The sequence below is a fragment of the Anguilla rostrata genome, chromosome 2 (genome assembly GCF_018555375.3).
Source record: "Anguilla rostrata isolate EN2019 chromosome 2, ASM1855537v3, whole genome shotgun sequence".
In the NCBI taxonomy this organism is placed as follows: Eukaryota; Metazoa; Chordata; class Actinopteri; order Anguilliformes; family Anguillidae; genus Anguilla; species Anguilla rostrata.
The window spans coordinates 226,921-245,000 of record NC_057934.1 but is presented as its reverse complement, the minus strand read 5'-3'; the positions used below and the strand labels follow the sequence as shown (position 1 = coordinate 245,000).

The 18,080-nt window shown below is 46.7% G+C and overlaps 2 protein-coding genes and 1 long non-coding RNA gene across 10 annotated transcripts in view; 2 read left to right on the top strand and 1 right to left on the bottom strand.

Annotated features, from left to right (window-relative positions):
- Window positions 1–959, top strand: part of acoxl (acyl-CoA oxidase-like) — a 13,639-nt gene extending 12,680 nt beyond the window's left edge. Inside the window, exon 19 of the mRNA XM_064314147.1 lies at window positions 551–959. Within this exon, the coding sequence (XP_064170217.1) occupies window positions 551–733 (183 nt within the window). The 3' untranslated portion in view covers window positions 734–959. The remainder of the gene's footprint in view (window positions 1–550) is intronic.
- The window catches only part of LOC135242921 (uncharacterized), an 86,566-nt gene that overhangs the window by 18,266 nt on the left and 50,220 nt on the right, over window positions 1–18,080 (bottom strand). The gene's annotated exons all lie outside the window — the stretch shown is intronic.
- On the top strand, window positions 3,074–10,377 carry LOC135242893 (bcl-2-like protein 11). The gene is made up of 4 exons (XM_064314204.1): window positions 3,074–3,431; window positions 4,821–5,170; window positions 7,058–7,167; window positions 10,194–10,377. The coding sequence occupies exons 1-4, from the start codon at window positions 3,424–3,426 to the stop codon at window positions 10,281–10,283; spliced, it is 558 nt and encodes a 185-aa protein (XP_064170274.1). The 5' UTR covers window positions 3,074–3,423; the 3' UTR covers window positions 10,284–10,377.

Below are 18,080 nucleotides of genomic sequence, written 5' to 3'. Positions count from 1 at the left end.
AGGGTTCACCGTCTGGCACTTCTTTAACCTTCATAATCCAGAGCCGGAGCTACTTTTGATTCATATTTTAATGCTGTAGACGGGGACCGGTACAGTCTACCTCTGAAAAATATTTAAGTAATGTTTTATGTCTTTGTACAAGAAAGGGCAGTGGATTGGCAAATGTGAAGAAAGTATCAATTCATGTGTGAAAAATGATTTTTATCATTGCATAAAAATATATTACTGGTATAGTATCTGTTTCACATAAACAGCATTAGTAGGAGTCACACTGAAATCTGCCTGAGGAGGAATGTTCAGGGCTAGTACTTATCCACACTTTAGGTCGGGTAATTGAGTATTCTGTGACCAATTAAATGTGTGCCTGCCCTAGTATAACTCAGCTGCGTGTCTGATTGGCCAAAGTGCACTAATGGGCAGGCTGATCATTTATGATTATTACATAATGTTCATATTTGAGAAATGATCCATAATTATGGAAGCAGTGTTTAGAGTGTGTGGGCAGGTCACTGATTGGTTCATTAAAGAATGTTAAACTCTTGTATTTCAGCTGCTGGAGCTGTGTAAGTCGGTGAAGGACGAGGCTTTGAAAGTCGTTTCCGACTTCAACATTCCGTCGTGCTGCATCCAGGCCCCTATCGCTGGAGTAGCCAATCCCAGAGCAGAATGGGGCTTCTACCCCACCCCCCAACAGCCCACGCAGGGCCTCCCCAAGACCCCATCTAAACTCTGAGACCACCCCCCCCAGACCCTGCCTAAACTCTGAGACCACGCCCCCAGACCCTGCCTAAACTCTGAGACCACCCCCCCAGACCCTGCCTAAACTCTGAGACCACCCCCCCAGACCCTGCCTAAACTCTGAGACCACCCCCCCAGACCCTGCCTAAACTCTGAGACCACCCCCCCCAGACCCTGCCTAAACTCTGAGACCACGCCCCCAGACCCTGCCTAAACTCTGAGACCACCCCCCAGACCCTGCCTAAACTCTGAGACCACCCCCCAGACCCTGCCTAAACTCTGAGATCCACCCCCCAGACCCTGCCTAAACTCTGAGACCACCCCCCCAGACCCTGCCTAAACTCTGAGACCACCCCCCCAGACCCTGCCTAAACTCTGAGACCACCCCCCAGACCCTGCCTAAACTCTGAGACCACCCCCCCCCAGACCCTGCCTAAACTCTGAGACCACGCCCCAGACCCTGCCTAAACTCTGAGACCACCCCCCCCCCCCCAGACCCTGCCTAAACTCTGAGACCACCCCCCAGACCCTGCCTAAACTCTGAGATCCACCCCCCACCCCCAAGGCCCCGTCTAAACTCTGACAGAGCCGCCCCCCCCCCCAAACTATGAGATTCCACCTTTGACTTTCTGCCCTCCCTCCTCACCTCACCTCTCACCTCCCCCAGCACACAAACCCCACAGCATCTCTCTTGGTCCACAGGCCGTCTCTGTGAAGGACACTCAAGGAAGGGAGGGTTTTTTCCCTGCTGGATTCTTTAGCCGCGTTTCCACCAAAAGCACCCAGAACTTTTAGTCCCAGGAACTACTTTTCAAGGAACTAAAAGGTTCCTTCCTTTGAGTTCCTCAAAAGGTTCCTAGTTCTGGGGTATAGTTCCTGCGGTGGAAACGCAGCTTTTGTCAGAGTTCTGTGTCCAGTTAGGTGTTGTGGTTTCTTAGTTGCAATGACTGATGGGATGTGTAAGAAATGCCTCTACATTGCATTGACAGATGGGACATGTAGAGAATATGTCTGCACTGCAGTGGCTCTTGGGATGTGTAGGAAATTGTACTTATGGGCCTATGGACATGTGGGTCGTCTGTATTTTGCTATAAGGGGAATTTAATGAAAGTTCAACCTGTGCAACCAGGCATTTAAAGTGCTCAAGAAGCCACAAGATAAAGACGTATACTTGCATTTTTCACATTTATAAACAGGAAAATAATTATGTTTGCTTTCGGTGTAAACTGTGTCATGTCTGCAGCATGTCTAGCGTGGATATTCACTTCAGTAGCTTCTGATTGACAGGCCGCTACGTGATGTCACTGCTGACTGTAGAATGTAAATGCCATGCTAGCTACACAAGACACATGGTCTCCATGCAGCCAACTCCATTCAGCCAACTCCATGCAGCCATCTCCTACTGCTTGTGTAGTGGCAGGATGAGATCTTTGATACTTTCAGGATTTACAAAAAAAGAATTTAACATTTCGACTGAATACAATAGGCTTTATAATATAGTGTTTGATTTATTGGGTTTTTATATGAATAAAGTATGTTTTAAGTGATTCCGAGTACGTTCTTTGGGCATTTGCAACTATTATTATAAAATATCAAAACTTCTGTCCCAGTGATTTTGTACTGTATTTGTTTCCACTTGAATGTACATTAAATATGATCACGGTTGTATTAAATAATGGCGTGTTTTTTTCTGCTATCAGCGAGAGAGAGAGAGAGTGTGTGTGCGTGTGCGTGTGCGTGTGCGTGTGTGTTTGTAGCAGAAGGGTGATCCCGTCTGGTGCACCTTTTACAGGCACGACTAACCGCCCCAAAGATTCACGATGTCCCACGAGCAGTCCCTTCCCTCTCCCTACTCTCAAAAGCCAATTCCAAATTCTAGGTTAATATCTGAATCAAGGTACCCTCGGAATTGAAGTTTACTTTTAACTTTTACTTGTAACACGTTTGAAACGCAGATGCAGACTTTAATACAAATTTCACTCATGGATTAATTCATATAAAATTATTTTAAGTCATGTATTTCTTTAAATAAATGTAAACCACCCAACATAAACAATGATAACCCCAAATAATACATAAAATTAATAAATATAGACCGATCCACGCACATACCTTAACGGTTTCGTATAAACGCTTGGTGTGCATTTGTGCTTGCAGAGATTCACTGAAACGCAAGTCGCATTTATAGTTTTTTTACATTTCAGTTAGAATACGGCTGGCCTGTTAGTGTTTTTACAGGAACACACCAACATTCGCACGCGAGGTGAGCGCCAACCACACAGATGTGGGCGGGGCCGTGGGCGGAGCGTGGCCAGAGCGTCTCCGTTTCTTCACGTTAGACTTGCAACTTTCTCTCACTGTCGGAGAATTTCGACAAGGAGGGCAGTACCGGGATCTACAGTACCAAAATAAGATCATCTAGCCTGTTATACTAGATTTGGAAGGGTCTTTTCATTTTCTATTACCTCGCTAAAACGGTGAGGAAATCTTATTATTACAAGATGCATCTTCAGGCTTTTTAAATCTATACTTTCTCGCTAGGAAAACAAACAAAACAAATCTATTGTGTTGAGAATATCAACACTTTCGAGTCGCGGTCTGGGGGTGTGCGTGGCAGATCGACAGATTTATTTGGTGGTCAATTTATTTTAGAACTGTTATGTGAAGATAAAACAATAACTGGACATGTCCAGGTAAGTTACTCCGCAGATGTTAGTTATCTTTTTGTTCATCACCCAGTTCTCGGCAGCTCCATTTCGAACTAATGCTTGCTTTTGCGAAACATGCCAAACTGCCAGTGATGCCAAACTGCTTACCGTGAACATGTCAAAAGTTAATAAGAACGGGCAGCATTCGCTTATTTTGTTTGACGCAGGCAATATATTACAAATTCACATTTTAGTTCAAATTTTAGTTTAGCTCAGTAAAAAAAATGAACGCTCCATATTTCGTAGTGGTCACTAACCTGAGAAACAAAACCGCTCCCTGGAAAATAACCCAGGACGCGCGACAGTTTCCCCAAAGCCTGCCCCACGAACTCGCGAGTGTGCTTTGTCTGCTCGAGCGACACTTCCCGGTGCCAAGAGCACAAATAAATGCAGCACTCTTGGGCTGTTTTCGCTTTCCGCCATTCTGTTAGATTTATCAGGTACAATTAGTGTACAGGTTGTCGCCTAGATTCAAGGAGCCCGATCGGGCGGGTACTTACTTTGTGAATTTGAAACCCCTTTGAAAGTGTACTTCTAAGTGGTGTTGGAATGGGTTCCTAAAGCTACATATAGCTATGACTGGGCTAATTTAGATCGTTTTGACTGACAGACATTGCTTTATACCCTGTGCTTTTGCACTTGTTTTTGTGTAAATGCGCCAAAGCCCACCGCGTTTCGAACTGTCCCGTGGTGGTGGATATTTGGGGGACTGTTTTTTTGCAGCATGTTCCTTTGCGAGTGGTCGATGGCACCTCAGCGCTTTGAGAGTCGGCCACTGGGTGGCGGTAAAGGGCTGACGCTGAAGGACTACTGTATTTTAGGAAGTTTCATTTGGGTTTTCGATAACCGTCGGACAAAAAAAGTGCCTATTATCCAAGAAAGTGAACAGCGTTCGGTGTTTGCTATGCTTGAACTGTTTCTCACGTCTGGAGTAAGTTTTCCAAAGCCAATGCGATAGCATGGACACCACTTTTTTTTGTTGAGAATTTATATAGTAATAACATTTTCATCAAACAACTCTCTACCCTGTTGTACAATGTCTGAAACAGAATGCAAGATAATTGGGAAATAGTATTATATTAGTGGCAGTTATAATTAATTGCATTCATAATTTTTTGGGGGGGGACTTGTTGGGAGTGTCATGTTTTATGTGGAGCCGGATGGAGCAACTATACTGAAAAGAAAACTTTCGGCACAGATTGCAGAAATGGCACATCTCGTCCTGGTATAAACACTGAAATCTCACATTTGGGAGTATGTATGTAAATGTCTGGCTGTGACAGTGTATCGGCTAGGCTACTTGTGGAGGCTAGCCAGACAGCACTGGCAGGTGTAACAGTGCAGGTTGTAATTCCGGTTTTGCCTGTTCTGCAGAGGACAAACTCAATCGAATGGCAGGACGCTGGCAGATGCAGGCGGTCCCGGTCCTGGTCCCGGTCCCGCTGACCCGTCTGCCAGCGGCCGGCACTGTGAAGGCGAGCCAAAACGCGGAGGAGCTTCACGCGACCCGTCTGATTACCCGTCCAGCCCCGCGCTCTGCTCAGATCCGTCCACAGCCTCCAGTGGATGTCTGTCCTTTGACCACCCACGGCCAGACTTTCCACTAACGGCCGATAGCAACTCGATACAGACAGCGAGTCCATCTGGCCAAACCGTCTACCACACACAGCCGCAATCAGCCCAAGATGACCAGAACCAAGAGCAGCAGAACCTCCAGAACCACGGTAAAATGCTCATCCCGTCACACTGATGGGTCACATGAGCCAGGCGCTGAACTTGCTTTCTGCTTAAACTGCATCACCTCCAAGGGTTGGCTCTGCACAGAACCTGCAAAGCAGGATTTCACCCATACACCTTTAAGTAGAACAACAGAGAGACACCTGTACCAGAGACACCTGTACCTGAGACACCGTGTGGTTGTAGTATAGAGACATACACCCTGAACAGCTGTGCTTGGGTTTGCCTCCCACAGCCTCTATCTGCAGGATGATTATGTTCATCTAACAAAATGTTGCACATACTGTGCACAATCACATCCACTAACACAACCAAATCTACTAACACAACCACATCCTCCAACTAACCACATCTCCAACACAACCACATCCCCCAACACAACCACGTTGTCCATGATGCACTTTGGTTTTTCTCAGCAATGTGTTGAGAATAAATAGTCATTTAAGGTTTCTTCAGTATATTAAAGCTGGGATGTAAAAGCAAGTGAGTCCCCCCCCTGCTTATAGACTGTAGCGGTGCCCTGTGTCTGTGCCTGTGTCTGTGTCTGTGCTGGGTGCTGCTCCTAACTCTGCCCCCTGTACCTGCACTTCCCCCTTCTGGACATGCAAAAGCACAGGTTCCTGATTATTAATTCCTGTGGTAAAGCTTGGTGTATAAGCACATCTGTCAGGGGTTGCAGTTGCGCTGCAATTAACAGTTCTGTGGTCCAGTCACTTCACTTCCAGTCCAAGTCACGTCTCAAATCCCCAGTACTCAAGTCCAAGGTCAAGTTGTCAAGTTTGAGTGAGGAAGTTGGGAATGGAAAGGAAAAACAGAGCTACCCCTATTAATGATGTAAATTTTAATTTTAAATCACAAAAGAAAAGTGGCACTGGATCCAAATGATATAGTTGTATTTAATAGCCTGATTGGTTAATGCTGTCAGTGTGAGATGAGTATGCATGTGTTATTACGCACAAACCTATAAGTGGTTTTACTAGCGAAAGCACATGAGAATCTTTCATTATAGCTGACAACACAAAAAGAGCAACGGGAACTTTCATAAAATCTCATCATTGTTGAATAAAATAGAGAACTTATTGTATGTGTACGTTTTCTGCATCAGCCAGAAATGAGCGTGTACAAGTGCAGCAGATAACTTGCATGTGGGCCAATGTTTCATTCAGAGCCCAAAAAGGGAGGGGGTGGGGGGTGGGTGGGTGGGGGCTGGGCAGTGTTTCTGGGGTCAAATTCAGTTTTAGCTGCATAAGCACAGCTTCATTTCCTGAATAGTAATTGTGCGTTTCTGAGATAGAAACATGGTTTCAAGCGGTTTCAAGAGCAATAGTGCCCTTCCTCACTTAAAGTCCTTTTTTCCCCTAATTAGATCGGTTTTGGGGTACCTGCACTGCGGGGGTTTACCTGTGCTCTGTAAATGCATCAGATTGGAGCACAGTGTGCAGCAGCACGTTCCATTGGCTGTGACAGTGTGCAGCAGCTCGTTCCATTGGCTGTGACAGTGTGCAGCAGCTCGTTCCATTGGCTGTGACAGTGTGCAGCAGCTCGTTCCATTGGCTGTGACAGTGTGCAGCAGCTCGTTCCATTGGCTGTGAAACTGCATGAGTTTCTCACAAATTTTATTGTACAAATAGAAGCTAATTAACTAAAGCGGGCTTGTTTCAGCGTGAACATTATTCACAGCAGAACCATCAGGGAATGTTCCAGCTTTGAATCGCCACCTCCAGACTCCAGCCCAAATGAGATTGTCATTTGTCAGAAGGATTAACTGTCCCCTGTTTTAGTGGTGAAGCGCACCCCAAAACCTGGGCAGAGTTGTGTTGTGGTGTCGTGTCGTGTTCAGTGTGACCCTGCTAACTCCCTGTCCTGTCCCCCAGAGGCATATTCGGTGCGCCCCTCTGGGGGGGGTGTCCTGCAGCCGGAGCACTGGGTGGGACAGGAGCTGCGGCGGATTGGCGATGAAATGAACCAGGAATACACAGGCAGGGTGAGCGACTTACACGCCATTACACGCTCTCACACGGCATTACACACTCTCACACGCCATCACATGCTCTCACACGGCATTACACGCTCTCACACGCCATCACACGCTCTTACACGCCATTACACACTCTTACACGGCATCACACGCTCTTACACGCCATTACACACTCTTACACGGCATTACACACTCTCACACGCCATCACATGCTCTCACACGGCATTACACACTCTTACACGGCATTACACACTCTCACACGCCATCACATGCTCTCACACGGCATTACACACTCTCACACGCCATTACACGCTCTTACACACCATTACACACTCTTACACGGCATTACACACTCTTACACGGCATTACACACTCTCACACGCCATTACACACTCTCACACGCCATCACATGCTCTCACACGCCATCACATGCATTTACACACCATTACACGCTCTTACACACCATTACACACTCTTACACACCATTACACACACCATCACATGCTCTCACACGCCATCACATGCTCTTACACACCATTACACGCTCTTACACACCATTACACACACTCACACGCCATCACATGCTCTTACACGGTATTACACACACTCACACGCCATTACACGCTCTTACACGCCATTACACACTCTCACACGCCATCACATGCTCTTACACACCATTACACACACTCACACGCCATTACACACTCTCACACGCCATCACATGCTCTTACACACCATTACACACTCTTACACACCATTACACATACTCACACGCCATCACATGCTCTCACACGCCATTACACACTCTTACACACCATTACACACTCTCACACGCCATTACACACTCTTACACACCATTACACACACTCACACGCCATCACATGCTCTCACACGGCATCACATGCTCTTACACACCATTACACACTCTTACACACCATTACACACTCTCATACGCCATCACATGCTCTTACACACCATTACACACTCTTACACACCATTACACACACTCACACGCCATCACATGCTCTCACACGGCATCACACACTCACACGCCATCACATGCTCTCACACGGCATCACACAATCTCACACCATCGCATACTCTCACACGGCATCACACACTCTCACACGGCATTACACACACTGATACACACGCAGGGTGAGCGACTTACACACTGAAACGCTTACACGCCATTACACGCTCTTACACGCCATTACACACTCTCCCACGCCATCACATGCTCTTACACACCATTACACACTCTCACACAGCATTACACACTTTCACACGGCATTACACACACCGATACACACGCAGGGTGAGCGACTTACACACTGAAACGCTTACACGCTATTACACACGCTGTTCAGTGTGTTAAACGGACATGATGCTCAGTGTGCTAACCTGACACACTGCTCAGGGTGGCAGGGGGAGGGGGGGGTGATTTAAAACTCATTAAGGGCGTGGAAGCAGACAGGTCACTGGGCAGTACTGAGGGCAGACGGGGCAGTGCTAGGGGCAGTACTCTGGGCAGATAGGGGCAGTACTCTGGGCAGACAGGGCAGTGCTAGGGGCAGTACTCTGGGCAGATGGGGCAGACAGGGCAGTACTCTGGGCAGACAGGGGCAGTATTCTGGGCAGACAGGGGCAGTGCTAGGGGCAGTACTCTGGGCAGACAGGGGCAGTGCTAGGGGCAGACGGGGCATTACTCTGGGCAGATGGGTACCGCCAGTGTATGAGTTTAGACAGCCCGACTTGGCATAACTTATTTCTGGGAGACACTGTGGTGTGCAGTCTCTTAACGACTTGTTCATGGATCTGCCATTTTGGCTCAAGAGTTTCCCTGTGGAGTACTGGGGAATAAGAGGCCTCTATGTCCGCTCTCCTTCCTTATTTTATATACTGACTGTTCCTGTTTGCTCTGATTGATCCTCTGACTCTCTGGCTTTTACGAGTGTTCTTTTGGGGAAAATCGACTAAAGGTAAACTCCATGCTCTTATCAGGAAGTTTGTTTTTCCCACAGTTTGGTAGCGTGTGGAACTTCTGACCAGGTCAGACAGTAGAAGCAGAGGCTCACTGGCTGTTTAAGCCCAGGCCTGACTCAGGCTGTAGGTGACTGACTGATACTCTGTTGGCTGTAGGTGACTGACTGATACTTTGTAGGCTGTAGGTGACTGACTGATACTTTGTTGGCTGTAGGTGACTGACTGATACTTTGTAGGCAGTAGGTAACTGACTGATACTCTGTAGGCTGTTCAGGAATATCTCCCTGCAGGTTTCTATGACATTCAGGGTCCATAAGAGCTCAATTTCAGCTTGTAGTTTTAGGGATGCCTGTCTCTGCACGGGGCACCTTTAACCTGGAAAGTTAACTTAAACCGTTCGGGAAGGTGTTTTAAAACCTCAGGAAAATATAATTGCATTTAAAATAATTGTTTACTTTTATGAAACTGCCTAACGTAGCCTAACCTAATCAAGGCATAATCACAGTATATTGTGTTTCTTACTCCATATAGCAAATTTTTTTATTTTTTATTTTTTTTTTAACATTTTTATGGTTTCCATTTGGACTTGCTTGCTTAATGTAACAACTTTGGTTCGCAGCTGTATCAAAACCTCATAATTTTTGCTCACTGTGACATATTCCAAAACCAGAGCCCAATAAAAACAAAACTGTTTCCAGATTATTATTTGTGAAACTGCTCCAACTTTCCCTCACCTGCAGCAGATTATGGAGCTGTTTTCCTCTTGAGCAGCTCGAGAGCTCAGGGTTCGAAATGAGAGTGAAAATGACCATTTACACACTGCAGCAGTACAAACATGCTGGCCACAGCTCTTACACACTGCAGCAGCACAAACATGCTGACCACAGCTCTGTACAGTCCCTTGCATTCCTTACAGTTATATTTGCTCTCTCATCACTGAAAAAAAGTAAGAGAGTTCTTAGGTGAGCTAAAGTATGAGGTCACACTTATTTCACTGTGCATTGCATTGTGGGACTGATCTTGCACTTCCTTTTTTGGTTTTGCAGGGGAGGAGCCGCTATATTAGTCATTCTCTCTATCATTGGCTGGCCTTGCTGGTGGGCCGGCTGCTTCAGATTCTCTTCAGATGCAGATGATGGCTAGACACACCCCACACCCACCCCCTACAAACCCCACAACCCCACCCCCTACAAACCCCCACAAACCCCACACCCCACAAACCCCACAACCCCACCCCCCACAAACCCCACAACCCCACCGCCTACAAACCCCCACAACCCCACCCCAAACCCCACAACCCCACCCCCACAACCCCACACCCCCCCCTACAAACCCCACAACCCCACCCCCCACAACACCCCCACAACCCCACCCCCCACAAACCCCACAACCCCACCCCTACAAACCCCACAACCCCACCCCACAAACCCCACAACCCCACCCCCACAACCCCACCCCACCCTACAAACCCCCACAACCCCACCCTCTACAAACCCCACAACCCCACCCCACAAACCCCACAACCCCACCCCTACAAACCCCAACACCCACCCCCACAACCCCACCCCTACAAACCCCACACCCCACCCCTACAAACCCCACAACCCCACCCCCACAAACCCCACAACCCCACCCCCACAAACCCCACACCCACCCCCACAAACCCCCACAACCCCACCCCCACAAACCCCACAACCCCACCGCCTACAAACCCCCACAACCCCACCCCCTACAAACCCCCACAACCCCACCCCCCACAACCCCACCCCCCCACAACCCCCACAACCCCACCACCCACAAACCCCACAACCCCACCCCCTACAAACCCCTACAACCCCACCCCTACAAACCCCCACAACCCCACCCCCACAAACCCCACACCCACCCTACAACCCCCACAACCCCACCACCCCACAACCCCACAACCCCACAACCCCACAACCCCACAACCCCACAACCCCACAACCCCACAACCCCACCCCCACAAACCCCACACCCCACCCCCACAACCCCACCACCCTACAAACCCCACAACCCCACCCCTACAAACCCCACAACCCCACCCCTACAACCCACCCCTACAAACCCCACACCCCCCTACAAACCCCCACAACCCCACCCCCCCAACCCCACCCCCCCACAAACCCCACACCCACCCCCTACAAACCCCACAACCCCACCCCCTACAAACCCCACAACCCCCCCTACAAACCCCACAACCCCACCCCCACAAACCCCACAACCCACCCCACAAACCCCCACAACCCCACCCCCTACAAACCCCCTACCCCCTACAAACCCCAACCCCCCCCACAAACCCCACAACCCCACCCCCTACAAACCCCACACCCCCCCCTACAAACCCCACAACCCCCCCCTACAAACCCCACAACCCCCCCACAAACCCCACACCCCACCCCCACAACCCCACCCCCACAACCAACCCCACCAACCCCACCTACACCCCCTACACAAACCCCTACAAACCCCACCACCCCCACAACCCCACCCCCTACAAACCCCCACAACCCCACCCCCCACAAACCCCACAACCCCACCCCCTACAAACACCCACAACCCCACCCCCTACAAACCCCCACAACCCCACCCCCTACAAACCCACAACCCCACCCCCACAACCCCACCCCCACAAACCCCACAACCCCACCCCTACAAACCCCACAACCCCACCCCTACAAACCCCCACAACCCCACCCCTACAAATCCCCACAGCCACACCCCCTACAAACCCCCACAGCTCTGCCCACTTTTGGCCCCTGGGACAGAGCGGATCGTGGGCCCTGGGACAGAGCGGGTATTGGCCCCTGGGACAGAGCGGGTATTGGCCCCTGGGACAGAGCGGGTATTGGCCCCTGGGACAGAGCGGGTATTGGCCCCTGGGACAGAGTGGATCGTGGGCCCTGGGACAGAGCAGGTATTGGGCCCTGGGACAGAGCGGATCGTGGGCCCTGGGACAGAGCGGATCATGGGCCCTGGGACAGAGCGGGTATTGGCCCCTGGGACAGAGCGTATCATGGGTCCTGGGACAGAATGAGTCATGGCCCCACGTGCTGTCCGCTCGTACCGGAGGCCACACGCAGGAGAATTTGCGGTGAACATTCTGTCAGGTTTATTGAAGTTTTTAAATGTCACTTGAGCCGCGTTTCCACCAAAATTACCCGGAACTTTCAGTCCCAGGAACTACTTTACCAGGAACTAAAAGGTTCCTTCAGCCAATGGTTGTCTGCGTTTCCACCGGGGTCTAAAGTACCGTGAAGATTAGGCAAATTAGCCCACTGACGTTGTCGTCGGTCCATCTGTCATATGATTTCTTCTGTAACCCCATACTACCGAAGTAGCCTACATTATTTTCTAATAACCGGGACAGCCCGGAGGGGTTTATTCCACTTATATACAACGGGTTACCAACAATGACTATATATGGTTACTTTTGTATTTATTGATTTTCATATATCCTCTCAAACACATTCATTAACAGCAGAAAACATGCACACGTTGTAAACAATTTGCTGTTTTATTACTTTCTCGTCCTCAATTCCATATAGGCTAATCGCAAAATGACAAGAATAGAACGAAAACTCAGACTTGCGTGAAAATGTAAATTAGTAGTGGTACAGCCACCGTTTGCTTTCCTTCGAAGTTACTGCTAGCCGAGCAGCGAAGTGTGCCCTCCAGATGCGAACCATGCACCATAAATGAGTCCATAGTCTTCCTGGTCTTTTCGTGGAATTGAAAAATGGCACTAAAATTGAGTAAAATTACGGCAACTGAAAAAGCTAAAGGGAAGATTACTAGAACTAACCTGTTATTTTACCCGGATAAAAAGTGCGAAAGGTGATTTCCAGTTTGCTTGTACTGTATCACCAATGTTAATTATGCAGAACTACCGCATACCTCACATAACTGTATCAAACGTTTTGAGTCAATTACAATGGGCTAACAAAGAAAATCCGGAAGCAAATATTCAGCAACCGAATTAATCCGTTTGAATGTTTTGGTAGCCTACGTAATATGCTGTCCCAGCACGAATGCTTAGCATTTTATAAAACGAATACTAAATCAAGAAAGAAACAGAAGAGCACACGTTATAATTCCAAGACGTTGACAGGCTATAACCAAAAGTAGGCTACTGCGCCGCATAACATACAAGTTTGATTTGAAGTTATTATGAAAATAAATTGGTTTGCCGCTGCATATTTTCAAACATGGCGGGTAATGGCGGAAAATAAATACAACACAAATGCTACGAGTACTCGACCAATCAGAAATGTTCAGCGCTGCAAGCTCCACCCAAAAGGTTCCTGTACTTTCGGAAAGTACTACCCCCCCAGCAGGAACGTTTTGGGGGGTAAAACAAAGCCCCCAGAACTAAATTTAGACCCTAGTTCCTGCGGTGGAAACGCACCGAGTTCCTCAAAAGGTTCCTAGTTCCGGGGTATAGTTCCTGCGGTGGAATGATATGGACTGAAACATATTCATGAATTGCACAAGAAAATCACTGTACTCTATTTTTCTTGTTAGTGCAAACCCAAACTAGAATAATGCACAATGTACATTGCAGGCTAGAACTTAAGCTTTGATAATTTGACTTGCTTTTAGTGGCATGAATCACTCTTAGCATAATTGTTTTTAATCTTTGCAGGACATTTTGAGTTCTAGCAGCACTTTTGTAACTTAGAGGAGCACTGTTAAATAAATGTCTCTCCAAGCTTATAATATTTCACTGAAACTAAAAAAGTTCACTGCTAGATTTTAAAATACACTGAGATGTGTTGCAGAGATGTATTAAGATTAAGAGATGTGTTCCTGACACATATTGTCTCATTTACAGTATATTGGAAAGTGGGGGGGGGGGGGGGGGGCTCAAAATAGCACTTTTTACTGTGATATTGCCAAGATAAAAACTACAGCCATGAAGCTGTGTTAAGTGATTTAAGTGGGGTTGCTGGGGGGCTCATTTTGTTAAGTCACTGTTCCAGTGTGTGGAAATATAAAAGAGATCATTGTTAGAATGGAATTTTAAGATACCTCCTTTAATGCATTCCCCATCTGCGCAAAATGTAAAGTTCCACGTAAGACCAGAGGGTTTTCTGTGTAAACATTTAGCAGCATTTAGTAGACTTGAGTCATTCCCTGACTATGATGTTCTATAAACATTTGCACTGAACACTCACAAAAGCCTATTTGTTCCTTTTAAGACTGCGTATGTTAATGTAAGATATTCTTTTTTTTTTTTTTACATTTATTGTTTCATAAAATTTTTTGCACTGAAATGTTTCCTTGGCTTTACTGGAATTGTGAAATACTTCAATAAATAATAAAACACTCCTTAATGCAGCTTGAAAGTCTTTACTGACTGAGCTGCTCTATAGAGTCTTTACTGATTGAGCCGCTCTATAGAGTCTTTACTGACTGAGTCACTCTACAAAGTCTTTACTGACTGAGCTGCTCTATAGAGTCTTTACTGACTGAGTCGCTCTACAAAGTCTTTACTGACTGAGCTGCTCTATAGAGTCTTTACTGACTGAGCCGCTCTATAAAGTCTTTACTGACTGAGTCGCTCTACAAAGTCTTTACTGACTGAGCTGCTCTATAGAGTCTTTACTGACTGAGCCGCTCTATAAAGTCTTTACTGACTGAGTCGCTCTATAAAGTCTTTACTGACTGAGTCGCTCTACAAAGTCTTTACTGACTGAGCTGCTCTATAGAGTCTTTACTGACTGAGCTGCTCTATAGAGTCTTTACTGACTGAGCTGCTCTATAAAGTCTTTACTGACTGAGTCGCTCTACAAAGTCTTTACTGACTGAGCTGCTCTATGGAGTCTTTACTGACTGACTGAGCTGCTCTATAAAGTCTTTACTGACTGAGCTGCTCTATAAAGTCTTTACTAACTGAGCTGCTCTATAGAGTCTTTACTGACTGAGCTGCTCTATAAAGTCTTTACTGACTGAGTCGCTCTACAAAGTCTTTACTGACTGAGCTGCTCTATGGAGTCTTTACTGACTGACTGAGCTGCTCTATAAAGTCTTTACTGACTGAGCTGCTCTATGGAGTCTTTACTGACTGACTGAGCTGCTCTATAAAGTCTTTACTGACTGAGCTGCTCTATAAAGTCTTTACTAACTGAGCTGCTCTATAAAGTCTTTACTGACTGAGCTGCTCTATAAAGTCTTTACTGACTGAGTCGCTCTACAAAGTCTTTACTGACTGAGCTGCTCTATGGAGTCTTTACTGACTGAGCTGCTCTATAAAGTCTTTACTGACTGAGCTGCTCTATAAAGTCTTTACTGACTGAGTCGCTCTACAAAGTCTTTACTGACTGAGCTGCTCTATGGAGTCTTTACTGACTGACTGAGCTGCTCTATAAAGTCTTTACTGACTGAGCTGCTCTATAGAGTCTTTAATTACTGAGCTGCTCTATAAAGTCTTTACTGACTGAGCCGCTCTATAAAGTCTTTACTGACTGAGCTGCTCTATGGAGACTTTACTGACTGACTGAGCTGCTCTATAAAGTCTTTACTGACTGAGCTGCTTTATAGAGTCTTTACTGACTGAGCCGCTCTATAGAGTCTTTACTTACTTTACCAACCTCTACCTATCAAATAGAACTTTTACCTACCAAACACATCCTCTACTGATCAAACAGAACTACATATCGAACAGAACTTCTACCAAACAAACAGAGCTTCAACCCAACAAACAGTCTATCTATCAAACAGAACCTGTAATACAACTTCCACATATTGAACAGAGCTTCTAGCTGATGAACAGAACTCCTGTCGATCAAACAGAACCTCTAACAGAACTTTTACCTAGAACTTCCACATATCTAACTGAATATCCACCTATTTAACGAGTTATGTTCTTTGCAGACAGTAATTTTTCCCATCCAGTTTCATGTGCTTTCTATCATTGGTTTGTGTGAAATGCAGAATGAGAATATAACACAAAGGTACTCTTTATGGATCTTTTTGTTCTCTGGACAACAGTTGCACAACATCCTGCATTTTTGCAGAGTCACTGAAGACAAGAGGGGGAGGAACAGAATGAGTGCTGTGCATTTTTTTGAGTCAGATATTTTTTGAAAACAGTTTATTGCTTTACATACCATTAAAGGTCCCACAGTTTGCTAACTTTTAACAAACACCAGTATTCAGAATCTAAAATTCTGCTTTTGAGCACACACATACATATACAGTGTGAGCACGTATACAGGCATCTGCTATCGAGTGTGAGCACGTATACAGGCATGTGCTATCGAGTGTGAGCACGTATACAGGCATGTGCTATCGAGTGTGAGCACGTATACAGGCGTGTGCTATCGAGTGTGAGCACGTATACAGGCGTGTGCTATCAAGTGTGAGCATGCATGCAGGCATGTGCTATGGAGTGTGAGCATGTATGCAGGCGTGTGCTATCGAGTGTGAGCACGTATACAGGCATGTGCTATCGAGTGTGAGCATGCATGCAGGCGTGTGCTATCGAGTGTGAGCACGTATACAGGCATGTGCTATCGAGTGCTAGCACGTATGCAGGCGTGTGCTATCGAGTATGAGCATGCATGCAGGCATGTGCTATCGAGTGCTAGCACGTATACAGGCATGTGCTATCGAGTGTGTGCAGGCGTGTGCTATCGAGTGTGAGCATGCATGCAGGCGTGTGCTATCGAGTGTGAGCACGTATACAGGCATGTGCTATCGAGTGTGAGCATGCATGCAGGCGTGTGCTATCGAGTATGAGCATGCATACAGGCTTGTGCTATCGAGTGTGAGCATGCATGCAGGCGTGTGCTATCAAGTGTGAGCACGTATGAGCACATATCAAACGGTCTGCACTAGAGTGAGCTGCTTATCCAGCTGCCATTTTGAGCAAGAACACCAACAACAAAAACCATATAAGAGTCAAAATAATTCTAAAGTTCATTACACTGGAAATATTAATTGTTAGATGAAGTCCATGCACGCATAGATAATTTGAACACATGTATTTTCTGCGTGTTCAGTGAAACAGAGCTCCTGGACCAGGTCACCTGATGGAGCCGACGGGGAGGCTGTGTTGGGAGTGTTTCTGCAGGTTTTAACACACGGCTCAGAGCATTAATCAGGAGTCTAACCTGAGGGGCGGGAAGGAAAAGGGCTCCTGCAAGCTCTCAGCTGCTTTTAGAACAAACGGACTGTTAAAAAACATCGCTCACGCGACAGAAACAATCCGTTATGAGGACATTTACTGGTGACAGACTGAGTGTCATGAATTATTTATGACACAGACACTCTATCAGCCAGTCAGCTCATTGATCAGAGCAGATTAATGATTTCTCTCCAATAGGACGACAGCCTTATTGTGAAAGTGTAGCAGCTACCATGAAGTCATCGGTATGACTGTAGATCAGAGCAGCATTTATGTATTTTAGTTTATTCTGCTCTTTATTTCTGCACAAGCGGGTTAAAGAGAGGGGTTAAACTGACACGTAGGAGAAAGGGAATACTGGACATGCAGGAACTGTGACGCTGACATCCTGAGATAGGGAGGGACGGGAACAGGAAATGACCAAAAACAACCCTCTCATTTTACTGGTACCATGCCTCACGTCATAAGAAACCACAGACAAATCGAGACTCAAGCTCAGAGCTATTCGCAGGAACCTGCCGGATTATCTGCAGTAAAAATATGCTCTGAACACTGAGTAATGACCGATTCATCCTTCAGGAAGCTGAGTGTTTCACGGACTGACGTTACAAAACAAAGGACAGAAACACAGGCCTACAGATATATTATACTCACTTGTTTTACTTTAAACTCAAAATCCATTTTACACTCAATATGATAAAACAGTACTGCTACAATCCACTGTAATATGAAGCACAGTGTTCGATAATAAAAACAATAGAATAAAAAAATTAAATGAGCACAA

Coding starts and splice junctions, on each gene's coding strand:
- LOC135242893 (XM_064314204.1), top strand. Junction 5,171..7,057: donor GCAGAACCTCCAGAACCACG/GTAAAATGCTCA, acceptor CCTGTCCCCCAG/AGGCATATTCGGTGCGCCCC. Junction 7,168..10,193: donor ACCAGGAATACACAGGCAGG/GTGAGCGACTTA, acceptor TTGGTTTTGCAG/GGGAGGAGCCGCTATATTAG.